Here is a 14340-nt window from a genome sequence, read left to right as displayed (position 1 = left end):
CAAAAGAAAAGTTGCTCAACATCACTAATCATTCGGTAATGCAAATCAAAACCACAATGAAAATACTACTTCACACCCATTAGGTTGGCTATGATCCAAAAAAACAAAACAAAGAAAAGATCCCAAACATTGGCAAGTATGTGGAGAAACTGGGAGCTTTGTGCATTGCTGTTGCGAATGTAAAATGGTGTAGCCACTGTGGAAGAGAATATGGGGTGCTTCACAAAATTGGACAGAATTACCATATGATCCAATGATTCCATTTACAGGTATATATGTACTGGAACTGAAAGCAGGAACTTGAACAGGTATTTGTACACCAATGATCATAGAAGCATTGTTCACAACAGTCAAAAGATAGAAACAAAGCAAGTCTCCATCAACAGATGAATGGATAAACAAAATGAGGGGTATCTATTCAACGAAATATTATGCAGCCTTAAAAAGGAAGGAAATTCTTCACTGTGCTACACCTTGAGAATATTATGCTAAGTGAAATAAACCAAACAAAAAAGTATTAGATTTTATGAATCTGCTTTAATGAGATACCTAGAAATTCATAGAAACAGGAAATAAAATGGTGATTCCCAAGAGCTGGGGGAGGAGGGAATGACAAGTTAGTATTTAACGGGAACAGTTGCAGTCTGAGATATAAAAAATTTCTTGAGATAAATATCGGTGATGGCTGCATAATAGCATGACTTTGTCTTTTCATTCTAGTGACCTGATCACCAACAAAGATCAGCTCACGGAAGTACTCGATCCTCTACAGGATAAACACACCAGTTACACTTCTACGCCGCCTTGAAGGCACCGAGAGGCCAATGAACTTTGGAAACGGGACTACTCAAATGTATCAGTAAACCGTCACGTTAGGTGGTCCTTGCCACAACAGTCAGCAATACTCCCAATCACGAATGTGTTTCACCACTTGTGAAGCAAAGCTTCTCACTGTTCTGGCGCAAGAGCACATGTAAATAAACAACAGTAAGAGAACTCCTCCAGGGACCACAGTACAGGTGCAGGCATGTTTCATCCTAAGGAAAATTCTTTGTCTGACAGATTTAATAATTCAACCAAACAGAAGATAAATAATAACAGTAGTAGCGATAACAGTAATAATAACAAAAAATCCAAATAAACAAGAGTCATAAAAACAACAGTCATGACCTGCGGTTAGCCTTTTGAGATATTATATTGACTGAGAACTGGATTTTGTGTGGACCACTACTGTCAATATTGCTGCCATCCAACTAAGAAGAACGTGGGGGATTGTAATGCAGCCCAACGTAATTCTAGTTATGCCAGAAAACAGAATAAAAAGAAGTCCTTGAATGTACCCGTATCAGACTTAAGAGGCATTACTATACCAGAATCAGGCTTCAATACTTAAACCTGAAATATATGATAATTAAGAAGCTCAAAATACAGAGTATGACTACGAAGTAAAAATTACAGTGCTAGGTGATAAGCCCACTATGATTACACTCATTTTAGCATTTGTATTTTACTTCAAGTACCCCGGACAGATTAATTTTCCAAATGTGTATAAACTAAGTAAGAATTTAACTATACCTCTTTCAAGATATCCCATAATACAAATGACTCACTGGTTTGTACAAAAGCATTCCTCCTCATTTATTCCAAATAACTGCAAATTCCAGAAGCCAATAAAAATATTTTCTATTGTTTGAAAACTTTAAGGGAAGAATGTTATGTTAAATCCCCAAATTAATACCAGCTTCACTTGTCGGATATGTTTAAATTTAAACCAGCTTAACTTTTTGAATACGTTTAAATTTAAAAACTTTAGACCCTACCTTGAAGTGTTCAAATGTGCGCTTTCGATATTCACACCACTCCACAAAAAAGTGTAGGCTTCGGAAAAACATCAACAGATCTCTTCTTTCTTCTGCTCTGTATGAATAGAATATTCTATGATTCATTAATGTCATAAATAAGAGCCCCAACCTGGCATTTTTAATCTTATTATTTTTTATATACCTTAAAGCTAAAAAAAAAAAGTACTTGATATATTTCTATATCTTGAACTCTGAGTATGTGCCCCTGTGTGATTACTAATGCTAGTTTCTCAGCCTGAAATGCCCTTTGCCCCATATTAAAATGTTTAAATACTATTCACCTTTCAAGATATCACTCAAATACCAAACTGTCCTTGCATTTGTATTTGATGACCATGGTATGTAATAAAGACTATTTCTGGTCTTTATCCCCAGTTTCTGGCACAGAGCTTCAAAAACCCCTGGAATTCCTGAGTGACCAGTGTGCATCTCTAATGCTAATGAGGTGACACACGGTGGCCAGCCACTAGATAGCCTCAGGATGGAGCCTGGTCACCACAGACTAACCACATGCTTAACGGGTTGGATCTTTGGGCCAACCAGACCTCCAGGGAGGACAGGGGAGCTGGAGGAATTTCATCATATGGCCATTCAACCCATCAACTACACCGTGGTAATGAAACCCCAGTAAAAGCTCTGGACAATAAAGCTCAGTGGAGCTTCCTGGATGGTGAACATGCTGATGTGCCAGGAGGCGGATATGCTCAGATCCCACAGGGAGAGGGCACAGAACCTCTAGGTTTTTCCTCCTCAAAGCCACTCACCCTGCCTCAGATCTTGACTTATGCATTGCTTCCATCTGCCTGTTCCTGGGTACAGCTTTTATAATAAAACAATAGGGGCGCCTGGGTGGCTCAGTCGTTAAGCGTCTGCCTTCAGCTCAGGTCATGATCCCAGGGTCCTGGGATGGAGCCCCGTGTCTGGCTCCCTGCTCGGCGGGAAGCCTGCTTCTCCCTCTCCCGCTCCTGCTCCCCCTGCTTGTGTTCCCTCTCTTGCTGTGTCTCTGTCAAAAAAAATAAAATCTTAAAAAAAAAAAGAACTCATAAAACTCAATAGCAAAAAACTATGATCAGATTAAAAAATGGGCAGAGGACCTGAACAGACATTTTTCCAGAGAAAACACACGAATGGCCAGCAGACACATGGAAAGGGACATTTGGAGAAATGGAAATCAAAACCACGAGATCACCTTGCACCCGTCAGAATGGCTAGTATCAGAAAGACAAGAAACAACACGTGTTGGCGAGGATGTGGAGAAAAAGAAACCCAAATGCACTGTTGGTGGGAATTCAAACTGGTGCAATTTATAGGAATACAAATTGGTGTACTGTGGAAGAGTATGGAGGTTCCTCAAAAAATTAAAACTAGAACTACCACGTGACCCAGCAATTCTACTTCTGGGTATCTATCCAAAAGAAATGAAAACCCTAACTCAAAAAGATATCTGCACCTCCATGTTCACTGCAGCATTATTTACAATAGCCAAGATATGGAAACAACATAGGGTCCCTGAGGACTAATGGAAGGGGCCTATTTTCCACATAACTCATAACTTTCCTGAACACATGACCATGCAGAGGCCATTTCTCAAAGATACTGAGAGTCAAATGAATGAGCCAGTGCCAACTGGCACAAAATAACAATTAAGAGAAACAACAGACATGCTTAAAGCCAAGGGAAGAAAAGGTGCAGAGTGAGAATCTTTAGAAAATAAGGAGTTTGAAAAGAGTCCACATAAGAAGAAAGGGGAAAACCAGGTGAATGTACAGGGCAGTAAGTATGCTCAGAGAAGACTGAGAAGCCCACACACTTTCACCTCTGGCTGATCTTTAGGCTAAAGGCAAGCAGGGCATGGAGGCAAAGGCAATGTGGAAAGGCCTTGCTAAGTGCAAAAGGAATGTCCCAGTACACAGCCAAAATGCAGAGATGAGAGATAAAATATTTTTGCTTTTGATTTTTCCTTTTGTGCATAATATTCAAAATGTCCATATTCAGTAACAACCACAAAAAATTAAGCATACAAAGAAAAAATATAAAATGACCCAGTTACAAGAAGGAAAAAAGTTAACAGAAACTCCTCAAGGAAACACAGACAATGGAACTACTACAGAGACTTAAAATCAATATGTCTTAATTATGTTCAAAGAACTCAAGGAAACCAAGAGAATAATATGTATGACAAGGAATATTAATAAAGACACATTAGAAAAAGGAAACAGAAATCTTAGAACCATAAATTACAAAAATTTAGTGAAATGAAAAATTCACTAAAGTGTTCAACAGATTTGAGCAGGCAGAATAATCAGCAAAAATGAACATATAGGCTGAGTGAAATTATCCGCTCTAAAAAACAGGAAGAAAAAGAATGAAGAAAAATACATGGAGCCTAAACGGTAGGATATCATCAAGTGTATCAACATCCACATAGCTGGAGTCACAGGAGAGCTGCAGGAGAAAGAAGCTGAAAGTGTATCTCAAGAAATAACGGTCCAGGGGCGCCAGGGTGGCTCAGTCGTTAAGTGCCTGCTTTTGGCTCGGGTCATGATCCCAGGGTCCTGGGATCGAGGCCCACATTGGGCTCCCTGCTCGGCAGGAGTCCTGTTTCTCCCTCTCCCACTTGGCTCCTGCTTGTGTTCCCTCTCTCGCTGTCTCTCTCTCTCTGTCAAATAAATAAATAAAATCTTTAAAAAAAAAAAAAAGAAAGAAAGAAAGAAAGAACGGTCCAATCCTCTACAAATTGGATGAAAACTTTAGAGACATCTGAGAAGCTCACAAACTATAAGAAGGATAAACTCAAAGAGATCCACACAGAGGCACATTATACTCAAACTGTCAAACACCAAAGAGAATCCACAGAATGACAAGAAAGAAGCAACTCATCAGATAAGGGATCACGACTTAAATTAATCACTGATTTATCATCAATAACCATGGAGGCCAGAAGGCACTGGGATGACATTTAAAGTGCTTAAAGAAAAAGAGTTAACCAAAAATTCTATGTCTGGCAAAACTATCCTTTAAGAATGAGGGATAAATCAAGACATTCTGATATTAAAAAGCTGAGTGAGTTCGTGATTAATGTACCTGACCTACAAGAAATGCTAAGGGAATCCTTCAGGCTACATTGAGAGAATACTGTACAGTAACTCAAAGTCTTACAGAGAAATAAAGAGCACTGGTTACACAGGCAAATAACAAAGACAATATTATTTTACTTTTGATTTACAACCCCTTTTTTTCCCATATGATTTAAAAACAAATGCATAGAGCAATAATGTGAAATCTTTGTTAATGAGTATGCTATGTGTAAAAATGTAACCTATGATAATAACAATATAAAAGAGGAGGGAAAGAGATATAAGGGAACAGAGTTTTTGCATACCTTTGAAAATATGTTGATATTATTTCACACTAGGTTGTTATAAGTTTGAGATGTTAATTGTAATCCTCAAGGGAGCCATGAAGACAATAACTAAAAACTACACAGATAAGAAAGGAAAAGGGAATCAAAATGGGGCACTATGAAAATCAATTCAACATAAAAGAAGTTAGTAATGAAGGAATAAAAATGACATGGTAAACAGACAACAAACAGCAAAACGGCAGAAGCACATACCTCCTCATCAGTAATTACTTTTAAATGTAAATGAATTAAACTCTCCAACTAAAAGTCCAATTGGCAGAATGAATTTAAAAAAATTTGATCCATTTGCATGCTGTCCATAAAAAACTTTCTTTAGAGACATATACATACACAAAGAGGTTAACAAATAAAAGGCTTGAAAAATACTCCATGCAAATAATAACCAAAAGAGAGCTGGGGTGGCTATATCATCATCAGATGAAACAGAATTTAAATCAAAAATTGTTACAAGAGACAAAGGATTACATTAGATACTGATACAGGGGTCAACACACCAAGAAGATACAACATAGCTCATAAACATATATGTACCTAACAAGGATCCCAAAATATATGAAGCATCATTTAACAGAATTAAAGGGAGAAATAAACAGTTCAATAACATCTGGACATTTCAATGCCCCACTTATAATAACAGATACAACTAGACAGAAGATCAATAAGAAAATAGAGGATCTGAACAATAGTATAAACCATTAGACTCAACAGACATAAAAAAACATGCCACCCAACAACAGCGTAATACATATTGTTGTTCTCAAGTGTGAGAACATGAAACATTCTCCAGGACAGACCGTATGTTTGGTCACAAAACAATTCTAGATATATTTTTAGAAGACAAAATTATATAAAATATCTTTTCCAACCACAATGGCATAAAATTAGGAGTCGATAAGAAAAAATGAAAAATTCACCAATATGTGGAAATTAGATATACTCTTAAACAATCAATAGGTCAAAGAATAACAAAGGAAATTAGAAAATAATTTGACACAAATGAAATGAAAACACAATCTCATTAGCAAAACTCATATTGAGCAAAAGCAGTGCAAAGAGAAAAATATATAATTGTGAGCACCAACATTAAAAAAGGAAGAAAAATCTCATCAATAACCTTACTTTACACTTTAGGGAACTAGAAAAAAAGAACAAACTGAACACAAAGCTGGCAGAAGGAAAGAAATAATAAAGATTAAAATAGATATAATGTAATAGAGAACAGAAAAACAAAACCAAACTTTGGTTTTTTGGAAAAATTAACAAAACTGGCAACCTTTTTAGCTAAGTGGACTAAGAAAAAAGACAATTCAAATTACCAAAATCAGAAATGAATGTGGGGGATAGTATTAATGACCTTCCAGAAATAAAAAGGATTATAGGAGAATGCTATAAACAATGTATGGCAACAAATTCGATAATCTGGATGAAATGTGCAAATTCTTTTTTTTTTTTTTAAGATTTTATTTATTTATTTGAGAGAGAGAGTGAGAGAGAGAAAGAGCACAAGAGGGGGGAGCGGGAGAGGGAGAAGCAGACTCCCTGCTGAGCAGGTAGCCCGATGCGGGACTCGATCCTGGGACTCCAGGATCATGACCTGAGCTGAAGGCAGTCGCTTAACCAACTGAGCCACCCAGGCGCCCGAAATGTGCAAATTCTTAACAGTACACAAACTACCAAAACTGACTCAAGAAGAAATAGAAAATCTGAATATACTTGTAACAAGTAAAGAGACTGAATCAATAACTGAAGTTTCCCAGCAAAGAAATGTCCAGGACCAGATGGTTTCACTGGTGAACTCTATCAAACACTTATGGAAGAAGTAACATCAATCATTTTCAGGCTCCGAAAGAAAAGTAAAGAAAGAAAACAACAACAACAACAACAACAACAACAACAAAACGAGGCCAGCACTATCCTGATACAAAAGCCAGACAAAGACATCACAAGGGAAGAAAATTATGAACTGACACCCTTAAGAATACAGACAAATGTAATCACTTACATATCTATACAAGTGATGAACGATGTAAAAATAAAACAACTCAATTTATAATACCAACGAAAAGAATAAAACACATAGGAATAAATCTACCCAAAGAAGTCCAAACTTGTACACTGAAAACTACAAAACATTACTGAAAGATATTAAAGTAAGCCTAGAGTCTGCTTGAAATTGTCCCTCTCCCTGTGCCCCTCCCCCCGCTTGTGCATACGCACGCGCGCTCAGTAAATAAATAAATAAATTTTTTTAAAAAATAAAGTAAGTCTAAATTCATGAGAAAACATCTATGTTCATGGTCACGACACTTAACACTGTTAGATGGAAATAGACTTCAAAGTTGTCTAGATTCAATGCAATCCCTATCAAAATCCCAAAGGCCTTTTTTTGTACAAATAGAAAAGCCAAGCTTAAGATTCATATGGAATTGAAAGAGACACTAAATACTCAAAACAATCTCGAAAAAGGAAAAAAAAAAACAACTGGAGGACTCATACTTCACTATTTCAAAATATACTACAAATCAACAGTAATCAAGACAGTATGGAACGAGTAAAAGCATAAATATGTGGATAACTGGAATAAAATTAAGTCCAGAAATAAAATCATAGATCTATGTTCAGTTTGTTTGACAAGGGTGCCAAGACCATTCGATGGGGTAAGAACAGTCCCTTCAACAACATGCAGTGACAAGTGGATACCCAACTGCAAAAGAATGAAGCGGCACCCTTACTTTTACACCATATGCAAAAATTAACTCAAAATGGATCAAAGGACTAAATACTGAACTAAACTATAAAACTCTCAAAAGAATGCATAGAAGGAAATATCGGACCTTGAATTTAGCTATGGTTTCTTAAACATGACAATAAAATGATGAATATCAAAATAAAAAACATTGTAAACTTTATAAAACGTAAACCTTTTGTGCATCAAAAGATATTTACCAACGTAGTAAAAAGAAACTACACAGCATTCAGAAAACATATATCTGCTAAGTGTCTGGTTCCCAGAATATATAAACAACTCTTTTTTTAAGATTTTTTATTTATTTATTTTTATGAGAGAGTGAGAGAGAGAGAGCACGAGCAATGGGAGGGGCAGAGGGAGATGCAGACTCCCTGCTGAGCAGGGAGCCCGATGTGGGACTTGATCCCAGGACCCTAGGATCATGACCTGAGCTGAAGGCAGACACTTAACCAACTGTGACACCCAGGCACCCTATGTAAACAACTGTTAAAATCCAACGTAAAAATCATAAAAATGCTACAACAAGCTATCATGAACATTGCTGAAGGAAATGTAAAAATAGAAAGTATCAAAAAAGAAATAACAGACTAAAAAAAGGGATAATTTAGAACTGAAAATACAGTAATTTACTTTGTATTTTAATTCTTTTTTAAAGATTTTATTTATTTGAGAGAGAGAGAGAACACAAGGGGGGGTGGGAGGGGTAAAGGGTGAGAGAGAAGCAGACTCCCCAATGAGCAAGGAGCCTGACGCGGGGCTCCATCCCAGGACCCTGAGATCATAACCTGAGCTGAAGGCAGACGCTTAACCGACTGAGCCACCCAGGTGCCCCAAAAATACAATGATTTAAATACAAATCTCACCAAACGATTTCCATAGCAGAATGGAGGTAGCAGGGGAAAGAATCTGTGAACTGAAAGATAAATCAACAGAAATCCAATATCAAGAGAGAATACAGATTTGGGGGGAAAAGGAAGAGTTCTTCAGGAAGTTGTGAAATAATAAAAGGTTTAACCTTCATGTCACCGGTCTCAGAAGGAGCAGGGAAAAGGGTCTAGGGCTTAAGAAAATATTGAAAGAAATGAATGAATAATTCCTGAATGTGACCAAAAAAAAAAAACAACAAACCACTATGCCTACAGATTCATACAGATGTCTAAAGCCAGACAAATGACAATCAAATTTCTGAAAATTAAAAATAAAGCAAAGCAAAGAAGAAAAAATAAAGATTATATTTCTCACCAAAAACCACAGATGCCAGTAGCAAGTGGCACTACATTTTTCACATGCTGAAAGGAAAGGACTGCCCAACTAAAATTCTATATCCAGAGAAAATCTTCTTCTTCCAGAGTGAAAGTAAAATAAGGATTCTCACATAAAGAAAATTAAGATAGTTTGCTACCAGAGGCCTCATTCGCATAATTTCCTTTAGCTCCTCGAACATATTTAAAATTGCTGATTTAAAGTCTTTGGCAAGTCCAAGGGTATCTGGGTAGCTCAGCGGGTTGAGCATCTGACTCTTTGATTTCGACTTAGGTCATGATCTCAGGGTCGTGAGAATGAGCCCGGTGTCCAGCTCTGTGCGTGTTGGGCTCTGCGCTCGGTGGGGAGTCTGCTTGGAATTCTCTTTCTCTCCCTCTACCTCCCCAACTTTCTCTCTCAAATAAATCTTAAAAAAATTCTCTTTCTCCCTCTGCCCCTTCCACCCCCCAACTCCCACTCATGCTCCCTCTCTCTTTAAAAAAAAAAAATAAACAAAAAATAAATAATAAAATCTTTGGCAAATCCAACATCTGAACTTCCTCGGGGACAGTTTCTATTCATTAGTTATTTTTTACCTCTGTGTATGGGTCTTGTAATTTTTGTTGAAAACTGAACATTTTAAACAATATAGTGTGATAATTCTTGAAATCAGATTCCCCCTCTCTCCAAGACTTGTTCTTTTTGTTCTTTGTCTGTTCAGTGACTTTCCTGAACGAATCTGTACAGTGTATACTCTGCTGTGTGGCCACTCAAATCTCTGCTCAGTTAGCTAACGTGTGACAAAGATTTACTTAAACACCTAGAACCTGCGTGTCCGGGGCTCTGTGTGTGCTGGGGCACACCTTTGGCGCTCAGCGAGGAGAATGACAATACTCCCTTGGCCTTCACGGGCCACTTCGGCAGAACCTCACAATCAGCCAGGAGTGAGAACAGTTGTCAGAGGCATCTCAGATCTCTCCTGAGCATGAAGATGACCCAAAACATGGACGTTCTAGATTCTCAGGAATATATCAGAGCTTTTGAAGTCCTTAGTGTGATCCCATTCTCCAGCTTTTCCTTTTAAGGTTTTTATTTAACCTATTAATTCCCCCAACTGTTATGCACCACCTCAGGAAGCCATCAAGTTTAGAAACTGCATCAAAGTATCTTCAACAAATGCTCCCAGAGAAAAGGCTTTCACACTGGATGAGCTCTACGTCAGGTCCCGTCTGGTAAATGCCGCCTCGCAAGTGAGCTCCTTCAGGGAACTGAGACTGGGACGGAGTCTCCGAAGAAATCTGAACTACGCTGCTCCCTCTGGTGGCTGCCAGGCTTGCTGGCTGCCCTCTGACGGCAGGCTACCACAGAGCTGGTGAGGGAGAATTGGAAACAGGCATTGAAGAAACTACTTACCACTGTTCTGCTGTTTTTCCTAAATAAATGCTCCCTAGATTGTTGCAAGACTTCAGTTTATTTCTAAAGTTCTGAAAAATCTGATTCTGACACCTTTGGCCAGTTTTCTTGTTGCTTTTATGGAAGACAGAATCTTCAAATGTACTTACTCTGCTAGTTGCACTGACATCTATGCCTTGGATTTTAAAAAGGACTCAAAGAGGGCTCTGTATTGACCATGTGGTTTCTGTATTCTGATGCTTTAATAAACATCTGGGGCCTTATTGACCCTGGAGGAACCATCCCATTCAAGGTTACAAGTCTGCTTGTGAGCATACTTTTCTTCTCTTTTTCAAGTAGGCTCCACGCCCATTGTCAGGCATGGAGCCCAACGCGAGGTTTGAACTCACTACCGTGAGATCAAGACCTGAGCCAAAACCAAAAGTCAGCTGCTCAACCAAATGAGCCACTCCGGTGCCTTGAGCATGCTTTCAAACACGATCCAACCAGTCCAGAGCCCATACCCCAACACCTCTTTTATTAAGCTCCCAAAATTCTGGCTGCCATCCACCTGCCCTCATTACCCCAGGATCAGGTACCAACCAGGGACAACCCCTGTGCCCCAGAGCACCCTGAAATTATTCAAACTAGTCAAGCCTAAGCCTACTCCCCTTGCCTTGCCTCACCTGTTCCTTCCCTCAAAAACCACTATAATAATCTCCTTCTCCCTCTGCCTCCAGACCCATGCCAGTCAGTGCTTCTCCCTGTGGCCCCCAGTGACATGGCATGCTTCTCCTGTTGGGATCTGGAACAAACTATCTTTTCTTTCTTTTTTTTTTTTTTTTTAAAGATTTTATTTATTTATTTGACAGAGAGAGAGAGAGAGAGAACGCGCACAAGCAGGGGGAGTGGGAGGAGGAGAAGCAGACTCTCCGCTGAGCAGGGAGCCCGACACGGGGCTCGATCCCAGGACCCCGGGTCATGACCTGAGCCGAAGGCAAAAGCTTCACCAACTGAGCCATCCAGGCGTCCCACAAACGATCTTTTCAATGGCAACTATCTCCTGATCAGCCGGCCTTACCATACTCAAATAATAATAAAACCTATTAAAATAGGCTTCATGTACTTATTCTTAACTTTTCTGTATTAGCCATGCAGGACATAGGAGAATAGATGTATGTATCAAATGTAAGCTGTTGGTTCCTGTACACAGCAAAAGGACTACCTCAGAATATATTAACAGCAGTGATGAGGTCTATTTTCTCCATTCTTGGTCCCATAGCAAGTGATGAACTCACTGGGACTGCTTCGCAGAGACCTCACACAACTGGTCTTCATGGCAGCTAGAGTTATACTATAGTGCTTTTTCTTTTCTTTTTTTTTTTTTAAAGATTTTATTTATTTATTTGACAGGGAGATAGAGAGCACAGATAGTCAGAGTGGCAGGCAGAGGGAGAAGCAGGCTCTCCGCTGAGCAGGGAGCCCGATGCGGGGCTCGATCCCAGGGTCCTGGGATCATGACCTGAGCTGAAGGCAGATGCTTAACTGACTGAGCCACCCAGGCGCCCCTATAGTGCTTTTTCTATGACGGTGACCAACGTGGGGCAGCTCATGATCAATGAACAAAGGGCGCTCTGAAGCCACTCTGAAGCTCGTCTTAGTGAGCTTATTAGAACTTAGAATGACAACTCCATGAGGGCTCCTGTGTAAGTCAGCCCTGGGAGTAACAACGTGATTCCTGAGAAATGAGCGTGTGTGTACTGTTCACTCAGGGTACCTGTACAATGATTAATCTGAGCAGTTTCTTCTCAAATCCTTTCCAGTTATGGCTTTTTATGGTTTTCTGTGTTTTTCTTTTTTTCCCCAAAGGGAGTGCTTTTCCAAAAAACAAAACAAAAAACCCAGCATCTGACACACAGAATTCATTCTTGAGGAATTTTTTTAACTAGATCAGTTGAGTATATTGTAAATAGTGGTGGGCATGTATACTTAGCGAAGGAGTTTAGGAATCTGTGCTACAAGTAATACCAGACAATAAGCGACCTGTCAGATGAAGTAATTCCATGTAGAGTGGGTGGCCGGGGGGACAGTGTTTTGTAGATCCAGTTTTGCTGAGAGGCATTTCCCCAAATACTGGCAATCACTCCGTGTTGTAAAGGAAACCTAAATCACGAATGTTCTTCTAATAGCTCTATCGTTCCAATTCCAGTAAATTCCACTATTTCTCAGAAATATTTTTATTCTTAACTTTGGGAATGGGGCAAAACCTTGTAAATAATTTCTTCCAGTTCATTTTGCAGATAAAAGAGCGCCACAGAGATTAAATATCTTTCCTAATTCGGTGGCATTAATCATTAGTTTAAGGAAAGACCCAATGAAATATGTTATATGACTATATACTGTCCTTATTATATTTATAATTTACCCTAGAGATTAGATATACATCTGAGTGATTATAATACAAGACAAAATGTGGTACATTTTTAGAATACCAAGGGTTGATAACGACTGTGTCTAGGATGCAGTTAAGTGAGGCCAGCTCCCTGACCTACTCATGTGTCACCCTCTCCATGAGGCCTTCCCTGCCCATGCTATCTAAATTAGATCCCTTCCCCTCACCTTGCACACCCCCTATCTCCCATCCTACTTTATGTTTCCTATACGACTTCCTTCTCTACAGGATTACCTACTTTGCATTGCAGTTTTGTTTATCGTCTGTTTCGCTCGTAGAAAGTAAGTTCATGTAGGCAGAGATGTTGTGTTCTGTTCACTGCTACATATCAAGCAATACAGCAATTGTGCTACTTGGCAGATATGCCCTTCCATTCTCAGGGCCCTTATGCCAGCATTTACCATCCTGTATTAATTCTGCTCGTTCACTAGATTGTCAGCTTCAAGAAGCCAGAAACTATGTATCTTATTCAGTATTATATCCTTAGAGACTAATACGTTACAACGTATATAATATGCATTTGATACACATGTATTTATTTATGTTTAAATTTACACACTGGAGCAGGAGAGGTATATTTTGAGCCTGGAAAATCTTTTTCTGCTAGAATAGAAGGAAGCCAAAAATACGATGAGAGAGGGCACCTGGGTGGCTCAGTGGGTTAAGCGTCTGCCTTCAGCTCAGGTCATGATCCCAGGGTCTGGGATTGAGCCCTGCGTCATCGGGCTCCCTGCTCAGCGGGGAACCTGCTTCTCCCTCTCCCTCTGCTTGTGTGTGCACTCACATGCTCTGTCTCTCTCTGTCAAATAAATAAGATCTTTAAAAAGCATTATGATGAGGGAATATCATATGGATTCAGGAGCCAGCTTGAAGAAGTTCCCACTTGTCAAGATAATTTAAGCACCAAAATAAATAAAGAGTAAGGAATTATAAATATTAAAAAAGTAAGAATGAATGAAACCATACCATAATAAATAGATATGCACACATAAACACACATATACAGAGGAGAAAGGAGATCTGTTTCTTAAGCACAAGGCCTAGTATCTACTGAGGTAAGTGCAGGAAGAGCTAGACTTGAAATATCATTTTGCAACCATCACAACAAACAGTGATCACACAAGAATCACCAGGGGATGATGCTAAATCTAGGCAGAAATTTTAATGAGGAATAGTATCTGCATGGTCATAAAATATTTCCCCACAGACTTCCTATTAT

The 14340-nt window shown here is 39.0% G+C and overlaps 1 protein-coding gene across 7 annotated transcripts in view; it reads right to left on the bottom strand.

Moving 5' to 3' along the window:
- CENPP (centromere protein P) overlaps positions 1-14340 on the bottom strand; it is a 249275-nt gene that overhangs the window by 185083 nt on the left and 49852 nt on the right. For all 7 annotated transcript variants that reach the window (XM_036098180.2, XM_078061238.1, XM_036098176.2 and 4 more), the window contains one exon: positions 1821-1917. In XM_036098180.2, the coding sequence (XP_035954073.1) occupies positions 1821-1917 (97 nt within the window). The remainder of the gene's footprint in view (positions 1-1820; positions 1918-14340) is intronic.

Source organism: Halichoerus grypus, chromosome 14 (genome assembly GCF_964656455.1).
Source record: "Halichoerus grypus chromosome 14, mHalGry1.hap1.1, whole genome shotgun sequence".
NCBI lineage: Eukaryota > Metazoa > Chordata > Mammalia > Carnivora > Phocidae > Halichoerus > Halichoerus grypus.
This window is presented reverse-complemented; position numbering and strand designations above follow the sequence as displayed.